Source organism: Ochotona princeps, chromosome 2, assembly GCF_030435755.1.
Source record: "Ochotona princeps isolate mOchPri1 chromosome 2, mOchPri1.hap1, whole genome shotgun sequence".
NCBI lineage: Eukaryota > Metazoa > Chordata > Mammalia > Lagomorpha > Ochotonidae > Ochotona > Ochotona princeps.
Genome location: NC_080833.1, coordinates 12,987,063 through 12,999,836, shown reverse-complemented (window position 1 = coordinate 12,999,836; position 12,774 = coordinate 12,987,063). Strand labels below are relative to the sequence as shown.

The following is a 12,774-nucleotide window of genomic DNA, read 5'->3' as shown; positions in this document are numbered from 1 at the left end:
TGGACACGAGGTCTGGACTAAGCTTGTGAAAAATGGATACATTTGTTTGGCTACAAAAATGTTGCAATACACACACCTACAAGGAATCCCAAACAAAATTGTCGGAAAGAGAATTATGAAAAAAACTAACACATGGATTTAAAATATTTTTTCACACAAGCTTATCTTGTATTTTCCATGAAGTTCTTGAAGTACCTTTGTACGTGCTAGAAACAGACAAATTTAGCACTAAGGCCAAAGGACGAGCACCAAAATGTTCATAAATTCACAGGTCATTTCAGAATTCCTGGTGTTTGGCCACATCTTCTACACTGAGTAATGTTTATGAAAAAAAGAAAAGAAGAAACATAGGCTATTACACAGGTAGGAGCAGGTGTCTGGTCCGGGGACCGGGGTGTTATCTAAGAGGCCTCGGTCCTGCATCAGAGTACCCGGGGTCAGTTTCTACCCTGGGCGCCTAATTCCATTTCCTGCCCATCCAGACCCTGCAAGGCAGCAGTACTGGCTCAAGTCAATGGATCCTGCCACCCACACTGGGACACCTGGATGAGCTCAGCTCTGACTATTGAGGGCATTTGGGGAGTGAGCCAGTGAGTAGCAGCACCCCACCTCCCTTCTCCTTCTTCTTCTCAAATAAATACAATTTTATTTTTGGAAAAGTATTCATGAGATTTCCTAGCACCACAAAAAGAGGAAGCAAAGAAACAGCATTGTTTCTTGGGGCTAGAGCAGGTGGGGGGTGGACTGTCCCGGGTTGGGGCTTGTCTGATATAAGAGGGTGCACAGCCAGGGACTTCCAGCCGTGGCTGCTCTGCTCGGTGCTGGGCTCATGGAGCTTCGTCTGCTGTGTGGACTGCTGCTGCTGGCTGGTGAGTGGGGCTCTTCAGCTGGGCAGGGAAGGCCCTGTGCTTGCCGCCTTTAGGCTGGGATGTGACTGCTGTGGTACCTGGTGTCCTGTCTCCCTAACGCCTGATCCTTTCTGCCTTCTGGGTGGAGCTGTCAGGCCCCTGGGATGTGGTTTCAGCCAGAGAGCTCAGGTGATCCCCTCTGACTGCTAGGAAGGCGTTCATCACCTGGGCCCCTTGGGCTACTGGTTATGGGACTTGGGGTGTGGATGGAAGAAATGGCAAGGCCCTGTGTCACCTTGCCTGCACCGTCTCCGCTGCAGGAATGGGGGTCTTTCACATAGGCACAGACTTGTGTTTCTAGGACATTTCCAAGTTGGTTGGCCATTTTAGGAGCATTTGCCTTTCTAAAAAATGGTCTAGTGATATTCTGGGACTTCCAAGCCCTCGAGAGGAACCCTTCTCAAGAGGTACAGTGAGCAGTACTGGGAGCTTGGTGGTCGGTTACAAAAGTTCATGTCTCAGGTGTAAAGACACAGGACACCACGGGGCTCCAACACACAGAGAAACCCACACTTGCACACTGGCTCCATCTCTGTCTGGCTGTGTGACCTTGGACAAGTCATCCAATCTGTCCACATTCTCATCTATGAAATGGGACCATTGTCTCCTGTCTGCAGGGTTATAGGAAGGGCTTTAGTGAGATATCAGACACAAATTGTTGACAAAGTGTTAGTGGGGCCTGGTGCGATGGCTCACTTGGCTTGCAAGTGGCAAGATCCCCTATGGGCACTGTCACGTGTCCAGGCTGCTCCACTTCTCATCCTACTCCCTGTTAATGACCTGGAAAAGCAGTAGAGGATGGCCCAAAGCCTTGGGATCCTGTGCCCACGTAGGAGACCCAGAGGATGCTCTTGGCTCCTGGCTTTGGATCAACTCAGCTCTGGCTGTTGCAGCCATTTTGGGAGTGAACTGGCAGGTGGAAGATTTTTTCTTCTGGCTCTCTTCTCTGTTCTGCCTTTCAATAAAAACAAATCAATCAATCAATCAATGAGTCACCACACAGTTTGGGCGAGCAGTTGGCAGTGAGCACTCCTTCACTCCATGTGCAGAAGGGACTCTGTCATCCTTAGTGGCAGCCAAAGGATGAGAAAAGCAAAGCAACCTAGGCAGGAAGTGCTGGTAAGCTCTGTCAGCCTGGCACCTGGGGCTCGAATCCTCTTCCCCAGCTTGGCTCTCCTCACTCTGCTATTACAAGAAATGAGACCATCCCACAGCCTTCTGAGTCCACGTCGGGCACGTGGCTTGGCTGGCTGCACCATTTAGGTGTGAGTGTGAAAGGCTGAGAGCATAGAACAAAGGCAAGAACAAGCACACCCCGAGAAAGGCAAGAGTCTACATTCTGGTCTCTTGTTTGCAAAGTGGATTTTCTCTGTCTTTGCACTCAGTTGTGCCTTGGAACTTCTTAAACACAGAATCCAGGAGTCCTGGGAGATTCCAGAGGGCTGGGTCAGCTGCCCCACACACAGGCTTGGCAAGGTTTTCTTATGACCTCTCATGCAGACAGAGCCACAGGACACACCAGGGGCAGCTTCTCAAGGCCACCTGCTCAGGACCTCTCTCCAGCCTTACATGACTCCTGCCCAATCTCCACCTCCGTGCACATGGGGCTCCCCTGCTGCCTCCTGCTCACTCTGCTGGCACGAGGAGCTTTCTTGATAACCTCACTTGCCTGAAGTGGTGGTGGGAGCAACGTGTGTCCTCTGTGCTTTCGGAGTTGTGCACAGGTTTGCGTCTGACCCCTTCTTTAACCTCCCCTGAATCCCGTGACATCATGTACTGTATTTCCCCTAACTCAGTACCACACATGCTTCCCCCAGTGGTCAGCAGCTGCCAAGACTGAAGTGACGCCCCTGGTTTCCAGATCCTGCTGCCGGCCAGCAGAGCCACACGTGTCCTAGCAGAAGGGAACAAGGTGCAGGAAGATGTTGTTCTTTCTATGATGAGCAGAACACTGATGCTCAGAGATGCACCTAGACTGCCCTGGGTTTCGGTTCTGGCTCCGTTTGCCAGTCACTGTGATTTTGAGCAGGTTATAGAGCCTCTGACTGCTCATCTGTAAGCAGGGAATTGCAGCTAGTACCCACGTATCTGCCTCTGTGCGTCTCCAACGTGAAATAAACACAACTCGGCAGGTGAAGTCACTGCGTGGAACCCCCACATCCCCGTTGGAGTGCCTGGTTCAAGTCCAGCTACTCTATTAGCAGTTCAGCTTCCTGCCTCCAAAGTGGGAGACCCAGCTGGTGTTCACAGCTCCCTGCTTCATCCTGGAGCTACCACAGCTGCTGTGGCCACTTGGGAAGTGAACCAGCAGAAGGAAGATCTCTCTCTATTCCTCATTCTGCCTTTCAAATAAACAAAAAAATTAAGGGACAAGAGGGTGGGCATTTGGCCTAGTGATTAATACATTACATCTCATATTTGGAGTAATGGGATTTGAGTCACCCTGAATTCTAGCTTCCTGCTAATACAGATCCTAGGGGGCAGCAGGCAGTAGACCAAATGGCTGGGTTTCTGCTACCCCCATAGGAGACCTGAACTGAGCTCCTGGCTCCTGGCATCTGCCTGGCCCAGCTCTGGCTGTTGTAGGGATTTAGGGAGTGAATCGCGCCTAGGATATATCTGTCTCTAAAAATAAGTCTTTTTTCAAAGATTTATTTATTTTTATTACAAAGTCAGACATACAGAGAGGAGGAGAGAAAGGAAGATCTTCCGTCCAATGAATCACTCCCCAAGTGAGTGCAATGGCCGGTGCTGTGCCAATCCAAAGTCGGGAACCAGGAACCTCTTCTGGGTCTCCCATGCAGGTGCAGAGTCCCAAAGATTTCGGCCATCCTTGAGTGCTTTCCCAGGCCACAAGCAGGGAGCTGGATAGAAAGTGGGGCTGCCGGGATTAGAACTGGTGCCCATATGGGATCCCAGCGCGTTCAAGGTGAGGACTTTAGCCTCTAGGCCACGCCGCTGGGCCCTAAAAATAAGTCTTAAAAAACAATGTTTGTGAAAGTAATAATGGTTCCCTAGTTTTATAAATGCGCTGTAATTATGCAGAACAGTAACATTAGAAGAGATAGGAAGAGGGTATATTGTATTATCTTTATAACATCTTTGAACATCTAGAATTATTTAAAAAGCTACTTGTTATTAACAAAGTTCTTTATAAGTTTGTTTATTTAAAATAGTATTTATCTCATGGATGATGTGAATAAATTTAGATGCAAAAAGTCTCACAGTAAGCACTCAGTAACTGCCACTACATATGTTTTTTTATTTGTTCTTTCATGTATTTATTGGAGAGAGACAAGGAGAGAGAGAGAGAGAGGAGAGACAGACAGACAGAGAGAGACAGAGAGAGAGAGCTCCCATTCATTGATTGATCCTCCAAATGCCTACCATGGGGCCAGGATCAGGCCAGGCTGAAGCCATGGGCTCAATGCAGGTCTTCCATGCTGGTGGCAGGTGCACATGTACTTGGACCATCACGCACTGCCTCCTGGGGTGCACACCAGCAGAAAGCCACAGTCGGGAGCTGGAGGTGGGACTTGAACCCAGACAATTTGCTGTGGAACCTCAGCAGTTTAGTCATTGGGCCAAGGGACTGCTGTGGCTCTATTTTTCACAGCAATAGATGTTGCTGTTCTACCACCATCTTCTCTTGGCACCACCTATTTGGTCAGGGAAGGGCAAAGGGGATGGCCCTGATTCCTCCCAGGGGCTCAGTCCTACCCTCTCCCTCAGTCCTGGCAGGTGTGATTCCCAGCCAGGGAGGGATTCTGAATCTGAACAAAATGGTCAAGCAGATGACCAGGAAGATACCCTTCTTCTCCTACTGGCCCTATGGCTGTTACTGCGGCCCCGGTGGCAGAGGCCAGCCCAAGGACGCCACAGACTGGTAAGCCCCTCATCAAACCTGCAGGGAGTCAGGAGGACACTTGTATCCTGCCCCTGTCCCACCCCTGGACTCTCCCTTCTTTCCTACCCTTCCATTTATAAGCAGAGTCATCTTGTTGGGAATCTACCATGTGCTAGGCACTTGCAATGCAGATTTCATTCCACCTTGCTAGAGCTGACCTTCTAGAAGTTTCCCCAGAGCTCTGGGGGCCCAATCAGCCTTGTGTCCTCATCCCCTAATCCAGAGGCAGTTCCCTCACTTGCCCCAGTACCAGGGCATGTCAGCTTTAAAAACTCCACCTTTTTCACAGCCATCCTAGAGCCAACAGAGCCTGGGCCCACTTCCCCAAGCCTCCACTCCCAGGCCACATGGTCTGGACCAAGTGGCTTGAGCTCTCTGGGTCTCAGCTTTTTCATCTGTGCAATGGGGCTAAGAGCAGCACCTGTGATGACTAAGAGAGAACAGACGCCAGCAAGTGCTCAGGGAGTGCTAGCTCCCAAGCTAGCTCCCAGGCTCCTGCAGGCCATGGCTCTTCCCCTGGGGACACCTGGCTTCTCTGTCAAGGGGAGGGGGCAGACACAGCCTCTCTCAAGTCAGCTGGGGACCCTGTCCACCCTGCAGGTGCTGCCAGGTCCATGACTGCTGCTACTCTAACCTGAAGACGACCCACGGCTGCCGTACACTCAGGGACCACTACAAATACAACTTCTCCCAGGGAACCATTCAGTGCTGTGAGTGGGGGTGTCTCGGGCTTGCGCAGGCTGGGTGACCATGTACTGTAGGCAGTTCGCTTCTCTGTCCTCAGAGGTTCAGGGCAGCGGCTGGGCTGGGGGTGAGGAAAGAGCAGGGTGGGGTGGTAATGAGACTACTGCCAACCCCATGCACCTGACCTATCAGAATCTTAGCATCATATGTCACCCACCAGCTAGGTCTCACTGATCCAGGAGGTGCCGAAACCCTTGGGGGTGTCTCACAGGCAAGGAACTCAAACTAGTCTGGGGAAGTGTTTGTCCTGGGGTCGCAAGCCTATAAATGAGAGAGCCTGGCCCCCAAACCAGATTCTCCAGTCCTTGTTGCTAAGCTGATACTGCCAACGTGGAGAAAGATGGCAGATTTCAGGACTGGGAGTCCAGAGGCTTCATAGTAATGCCGATAACAGAGGCATCCAGCGCTGATGGTCAATGTCCTGTGTGTAAAGAGCTCTGCCTTCCCACATCAACCCCACGGGAGCTCCTGCCGTTGTCCCTGCTTGGCAGACGATGAGCCTGGAGCACTGAGATCCCTCCTTCCTTGCGGTCTTTGCACACCCTGTCCCATCTGCTGGGAGCCAGCCACTCCCCAGTGCAGCTGGCTTTCTCTCGACCCCTTCCCGGTTCAGCAGCATCTTAATGCGCTTGTGCCATCCTGCAGTCTGTTTTTCTTGCTTTCGCTGAGCAGCTTGCTTGTTCACACGGTTCCAGTATCTGTTTCCCCGAGTGTCCCTTTGGTTGAGTCCCTTTAGATATTCAACAGTTGCTTAGGGAAGTGGAGAATCGACCAGTACAGGAACAAGCCTATGCAGTGGTGTCAAGGTTGTTGGGATGGGTTCTTCCGAAGACGAATGGGGGGGCGATGCTGCCTCCAGAGGCACCCCAGCCCTCCACCTGCTCTGTCTTGGGAAGGGACACACACTGAAGCCTCAACCTCTCCTTCTGCAGCTGACAAGGGGAGCACGTGCGAGCAGCAGCTGTGTGCCTGTGACAAGGAGTTGGCCCTCTGCCTGAAGCGTAACCTGGACACCTACCAGAAACACCTGCGCTATTACTGGCGCCCCCGCTGCCATGGCAAGACCCCCGAGTGTTAGAAAAAGCCTCCCCATCTACCCTCTTCTGGAATGTCCAGACCTCTGCCCCCACAGCCAATCCCTGCAAGAACCGGCACACTCCCTTAAGGAGTGGGTCCCAGTTGCCTGCCAGTCCATGCTCCTCTGTCTTCCCAAATCCTCTTGGCAACCTTGCCTAACCCAGGCGGGGAGCCTGCAGGGATGGCATCTGGCCAGCACAGTAGAGGTGGGGGTGAGGGTCTTCGGTGCAGACCTGACTCCTTAGCACTGCCACCCCTCCTGTATCCTCTCCAAGCTGTTGCTTGTGACACCTTGCTGAAGGTCACTGTGGGTCTTCTTGTTTGTGTGGGTCTCTTCCCAAAGCCCCAAGGGACTCTGCACAGCCTGGCCTTGGTTGCCCTCCCTAGCCAGGCTCAGAGGTGCCAGCGAGGGCAGCCCCGCCTGAGTTGGATGTGTCTCAAGCAGTTTGGGGTGGGAGGGAGCAGGTAGTCTCGCAGAAGTACTCCACTGCCCCCCGCCCCCCGCTTGCAGCTCCCCAGGGTGGATGAGCTATCTTCTTTGGGGAAGCAAGCCCTTGCTGATGCCTAACCTTCTCTCAGTTCTTCTAGCAAATTTTGGAGCTGATAGTTACCAGATTTTCTCTCGAGTGGTAACTGGGACTTCGCTGCTCCTCCCCTGCTAGACCAGAGATCATGTCTGTCTCCTCTTTGTTTTCTCTGTTCCTCCGCATAACAAGTGCTCACTTGACACTTGCGGGTCAGATAGGCCTGTGACCAAAGTCAGAGGTTTTAGCAGGTGTTGTTGGTGCCCCATTTAGATTCCTTCCTACACCAGGACCCTCTCACTGGTCGGAGCTGGACACTGGCTGCTAGACACTCCAATAAGCCTCTCTCTCAGTAGGAGCATCCTGGCCCACTGTGATGCACTTCTTCCCAGCCCCACTGCCACCTGCTAGAAGCATCAATGCAGAGGATGACCCTGCGGAGTGGGGCAGGTACGATGCAGAGGGCTAAGCCTCTGCTTGGAGCACCCGTAGCCCATTTGGAGCACCAGTGTAAGTCCCATCTGCTCTTCTGCTCCAGTTCCATTAATGGACCTGGGTATTTGCTAGCTCCCGCCACATACTGGGGAGACCCAGGTATAGATCCTGGCTCCTTACTTAGGCCTGGGCAGGCCCTGTCAATTGCAGTCTTTTGGGGATTGAATCAGAAGATGGAAAATCTGTCTTTCCCACTGTCTCTATTCCTCTACCTTTTAAATAAAGAAACAAACACACACACACACACACACACACACACACACACACACACACACTCTTCCATGAATGGAACCACCCAGCCCCTTCCCCTGGGCAGAATTCTGGGTGGGGAATTACTCCAGCCATCTCCTGGGAATGTGTGGGTCTCCGCCCTGGAGACTCCTCTTGCACTATGGCTCGGCTTCCCCTCTCCCTCTGGCCTGGCCTGTTTTCCTGGTTCCCCACAGGTTTCTCCAGGGAGTACTCCCTCAATAAATCCCTTGCACTAGATGCTGTCTCTGGCTGTGCATTCAGGGCACCTGACTCCATGCAGCGCCCTGTGGTACACAAGGACCCACACGCTGTCCCTCCCACTGTGTCTCATGTGTGATGAACTGTGCTTCTGGCCGGGACGCAGAGGCACCTGGGGCCGCCCACACTCTCCAGCCTGGGACGTGGACCCGGGTGGCAGTTGGCAGAGCAGTTTTGCTGAAGCCCAGCGACCCTGGGGAAGCCACATAACCACGGGCTCTGAGTGCACAGTCCTGGTCTATGTGCCCTCGGGTGGGTGAGAGAGGCCGTCAGGCTAGAATCTCTGCTTTTTGTTTTATTCTGGTTGTACCACTGACCCACTAGGGACCTTACAGGAAGGATCTGTCTCCTTGTGTGGGAGGCACAAAGAGCAGTGTGAGCACTGTGTGGGATCTGTGTAGATGAAGCTCTGAGGGGTCTGCCCAGCACAGGACAGAGCCCGCTTCCATGTGACCTGTAGGATGCTGGCCATTGGTATGTAGTGAGGTCATCTGAAGTCACCTCTGGGGAGATCAGGGGGAGAAAGGAGATGATTAGTGATCCCCCACTCCTTCTCCAGCCCGGCCATCAGAGCAGGGTCTCCTTCAGTCCTACCTGGGCCACCCTTATCGAGTTTGTTCTGTCCAAGGCTGCCTTCCCTCCTGGCTTCAAGATGGCAGCCTTGTTTCCAGACCACAGGCCAGGACATGGCAGCACGTGGGGGAGAACAGGTTGTGAACTCCTGTCCTTCGTCCCCCGCCACCCCACTGCCCAACACACTGCCTGAGGGTGTGTGGCCCAGGACTGTGGAGTTACCCGAGTGCTTTGGATTGAGGCATCATGTTTTGATGGCACCCCAAAGCCAGAGAAGTACCCTACTTAGTGCTCTTGTCTGAACTTGTCGGGTGGGATTGCTAATGTCCCTGTGACTCCAGTTTGCATCTGGAAGCTTCTGGACCCATCAGGATGCAGAGTGGTAAGAGTCTGGGCCACAATTTCCACCTGAGAGGGAACCAGGATCAGCATCTTTCTCTGAGAGGAGGAGACCAAGACAGTGAGGCTGCTGGAGCTGCTGATGGGGTCTGTGCCCAGTGGGCAGGCCCAGGGCTGAGGGGTGAACACGCATGGGGTGGAGGCATGGCTGGGAGCAGGGCAGTGCCTAGAACTGCCTCGTTACCTGCTGCAAGCCCAGCAGCCCAGATGATCGATCAACAGGGATTTGATGAGTGAATGAATGAATCACAGATGGTTAAAGTCACAGGATTGAGGTTAGGAAGCAGACAGGTTTGTGGGTTCTACAGTGAAGAGAGAGCCCACTCCCTACCCAGCCCTATGACTCCTGCACTGAACCAATTTCCTGTTATTGAAATTGGACAAGAGGCATGAAGGAAGGACCAAGTCCCAGGAAAGTGTGGGTCCTCCACCTGCATCACCCAAAGACCCTGGATGGGGGCTGGTGCTGCGCCATGGCGAGTAAAGTCACTTCCTGTGATGCTGGCATCCCATAGGGGCACTGGTTCGAATCCTGGTTGCTCCACTTCCAATCCAACTCCCTGGTAACAGTATGGAAAAAAGTATCAGAAGATGGCTCAAGTATTTGGGACCCTGCCGCACATGAGAGACCCAGATAAATCTCCTAGATCCTGGCTTCAACCTGGCCAAGTCCTACTGTGGCTGCCATCTGGGAAATGAACCAGCAGGTGGAAGACCTCACTATCCTTCTGTAACTCTTTCAAATAAATAAGCCTTAAGGAAAAAAAAAAGACCCTGGGTGAAGGAGGTAGACAGGAGACAAAACCACCATACTTCCTGTTGGCTCAGGTTTTATGAGGCACCCCTTGGGGGCAGGGCAGCGGGCACCTCGCATCTATGCTGTACCCCCAGCTTCTGCGCTTCCTCACTATGCTGGTGTTGGTGCCCAGGCTTGGCAGCTGCAGACACTGAAACACCCAGCTGAGTCACCTGCTGACGAGTGCCAGGCCTGGAATTCAGATCCAGGCCTCCCCGGCCCCAGGGCTGCATGCCACCCTACCTTCCACATTCCTTACCAGGACAGTTCCCAACCCCAGCTGTGGGTGCCCTGGGAAGGGACAGGCTGCTTCCAGGGACAATGCAGTGGGAGTGGGTGTACAGAAGGCTCGCTGCTGGGGCAAAGGGCCATCACTGATGGGGAGAGTCCCATCCCCACAAAGGATGGAGCCCCTTCCTACTCCGGGCTCTGGAATCCCACCTCTAGGGCGCAGTTGTGGGGGACAGAATGCCAGCTGGATCTTGCTCTCCAGAACCCAAACTTCCTGCTCCCCTGCCCCCTGGGCTCTGGCTGGGGTATAAGCGCCTCTGCTTCCCATACCTGTCTCAATGTCCTCCAGAGGGAGACGGGGAGCAGTCCCTGGCCTCTTGACTCACACCTGAGGTCAGCATAGGAGCCAGCAGGAACCCAGGGCCACTGGGACAGCCCCGCAGGGGACCTGGCTTGCCCTCTCCAGCTTCCGGTCCTCTCTTGGGAGTGTGTGTGCAAGAACGTGTGAGTTTGTGTGAATGTATCTATGTGAATGTGACTGTGTAAATGTGTGTGTGGTTTTCTTTTTAATAATACAAAGTAGAGGTTTTCAAATATTCTGAGAAAGCTCAAAGCAGCTCTGAGAAGCCCGACCCAGAGGACTCACCACCCCACGTCTGCTCTGGGTACCAGCCAAGCCTCACTCACTGGGACTCCTGCTGCCTCTGGGTTCTGGGGTGTGACCAGCTCCTCTCCCTCCAGAGCTCAGCTGCCCTCGAGAGCTCACCCCCCAAACCTGAAGCAGCCACCCTCCGCCCATCCTGGCGAATCCCTGATGCCTTCGCCCACTTTTTCTATTTTTATATGTATGTGTGTGTATTTTATTCAGAAGCAAAGATAGACATAAAGACTAAACTCCCACCTGCTGACTCACCATCTCCAAGAGACCCCCGACTTGGCCAGGTTCAAGCTGAGAGCTGGATCCACAGGGGCGGCAGGAACCTGACTGCTTCAGCCATGGCTCCCACCTCCCAGAGCAGGACCACATCCCGGTGTCAGGCGTGACGCCAGGGTCGGGCTGGCCAGTGAAGGGCTGAGCAGATGCTGATTGGCCGGCAAGCTCATTCCGTCTCTAGCCCTTGGGCTCCTTCCCAGCCTTGTGACCTTGGGGCTCATGGATTTACTTCTCAAATGGGGAAACTGGGACCAATCCCTCCTCCTTTTCCTGATAAGCAGTGAGGAGGTGGGGGAACAGGGTCGACAGGGTGGGTGGCAGAGAGCCAAGGGGACAGGTTGACTTCTCAGTGTCTTCTCCTGGGTTGGGGAAGAACCACCTCATCCCACCCCCACCATCTCCAAGATCACACAATAGGGGCTCACAGAGCCTTCTCTGGAGCTCTCTGTTTGGTGACGGGGAGCCAAAGCTACCCCCTCCCCTGCCCAGGAAGCTGTGACCGGTCCCAACTCTGCTGCCCACCTGTGGGGAATGACCCTGGTCAGGGTTCCTGAGCTCCCTGCTCTAGGAAGTTTCTCAGAAGGGAAGGAAGGAAGGAAGGCAGGAAGGAAGGCAGGAAGGAAGGCAGGAAGGAAGGAGGGAAGGAGGAGCCCAGCCCCTGCTGGTTCTCACTTGCTTCTGTGCAGCTCACAGCTGGGGAGGTAAATATCACTCAGCATTTACTGCTGGGCCGAGGGGTAGAGTCTCCCCCTGCTAAGAGAGTGTTCAACCCTGCGTCCAGATGCCGCTCACTGGCAAAGGCCAGAGGGGGCAGGGTTCAGGATTCCCAGGACCTGGAGGTGTACAATGCAGGTTCCTGGGCTTGGGGTACTTACTGCAAGAGTCTGGTCCTAGCCTCAGGGAGGAGCTTCTGGGAACCTGTATTTTTTAACAAGGCGGGCCAGAGATTCCGTTCCCTCTGGCCAGGATCACACATTGAAAAGGGGGCAGGACCTCCCCCTCCTCATCTCCCACCCTCTCCCCTGCAACCCCCATGTGGCAGAACAGCCCTCCCGAACCTGGGCCCACTCACCCAAAGCACAGAAAGCCAATCACTGGCACCGCAACAGCAGAAGAAAGTGAGTATTTATCTGCAGAGCACAGAGTTGGGAGCCAGGCGGCTGCTGCCTAACCCCAGGACCCCAGAGGGGTTAGAGGGACAGATTCCAGATTGAGGCTGAGAGAGGCGTGTCCAGCTCGTGTCCTGATTCCTGGTTGGTCAGTGGTGTCAGGCTCTTTAGAGAATTTTGACAGAGGGTAGCAGGGTGTCCTTGTTGAAGTGGGGGGTGTATGCAGAGAGGGGTGCCTTGCGTGAATGCAGGAAGGGATTTTGTCTCACCTTGGGTAGGAATTCTCATGAAGTGAGACCCTGCAATGCCACCCTGACCATGTAGACACGGGCCACTGGCACCACCTCTGCTGGGTCAGGGAGTCCCCTTGGCCACCCCTGGGGAAAGAACAAGGACACTCAGAGCTGCATGAGGCCCAGCGCTGTCTTACCCAGGCCTTAGTGACATGTGGCATCCCCTCCCCCCAGGGCCAGGACAGAGACCTGCCCCTATGCCAACATGGGCACATGTCATCCTGTGAATGCCAAGGCTTAATCTCCTCCAGGTGGGCTCAGGCTGGAGTCTGGG

The 12,774-nt window shown here is 53.8% G+C and overlaps 1 protein-coding gene across 1 annotated transcript; it reads left to right on the top strand.

Moving 5' to 3' along the window:
* The first annotated feature begins 775 nt into the window (after positions 1-775).
* Positions 776-6,775, top strand: PLA2G2D (phospholipase A2 group IID). The gene is made up of 4 exons (XM_058676227.1): positions 776-869; positions 4,641-4,794; positions 5,416-5,525; positions 6,492-6,775. Exons 1-4 carry the CDS (start codon positions 830-832, stop codon positions 6,635-6,637), a joined length of 450 nt encoding a protein of 149 aa, XP_058532210.1. The 5' UTR covers positions 776-829; the 3' UTR covers positions 6,638-6,775.
* Positions 6,776-12,774: the final 5,999 nt, after the last annotated feature.

Excerpts from the sequence above, each read along its gene's own strand:
- PLA2G2D (XM_058676227.1), top strand. The coding sequence starts at position 830 with ATGGAGCTTCGTCTGCTGTGTGGACTGCTGCTGCTGGCTG. Across the intron at positions 4,795-5,415 it reads CCCAAGGACGCCACAGACTG|GTGCTGCCAGGTCCATGACT; the intron begins GTAAGCCCCTCA and ends TCCACCCTGCAG. Across the intron at positions 5,526-6,491 it reads CCAGGGAACCATTCAGTGCT|CTGACAAGGGGAGCACGTGC; the intron begins GTGAGTGGGGGT and ends CTCCTTCTGCAG.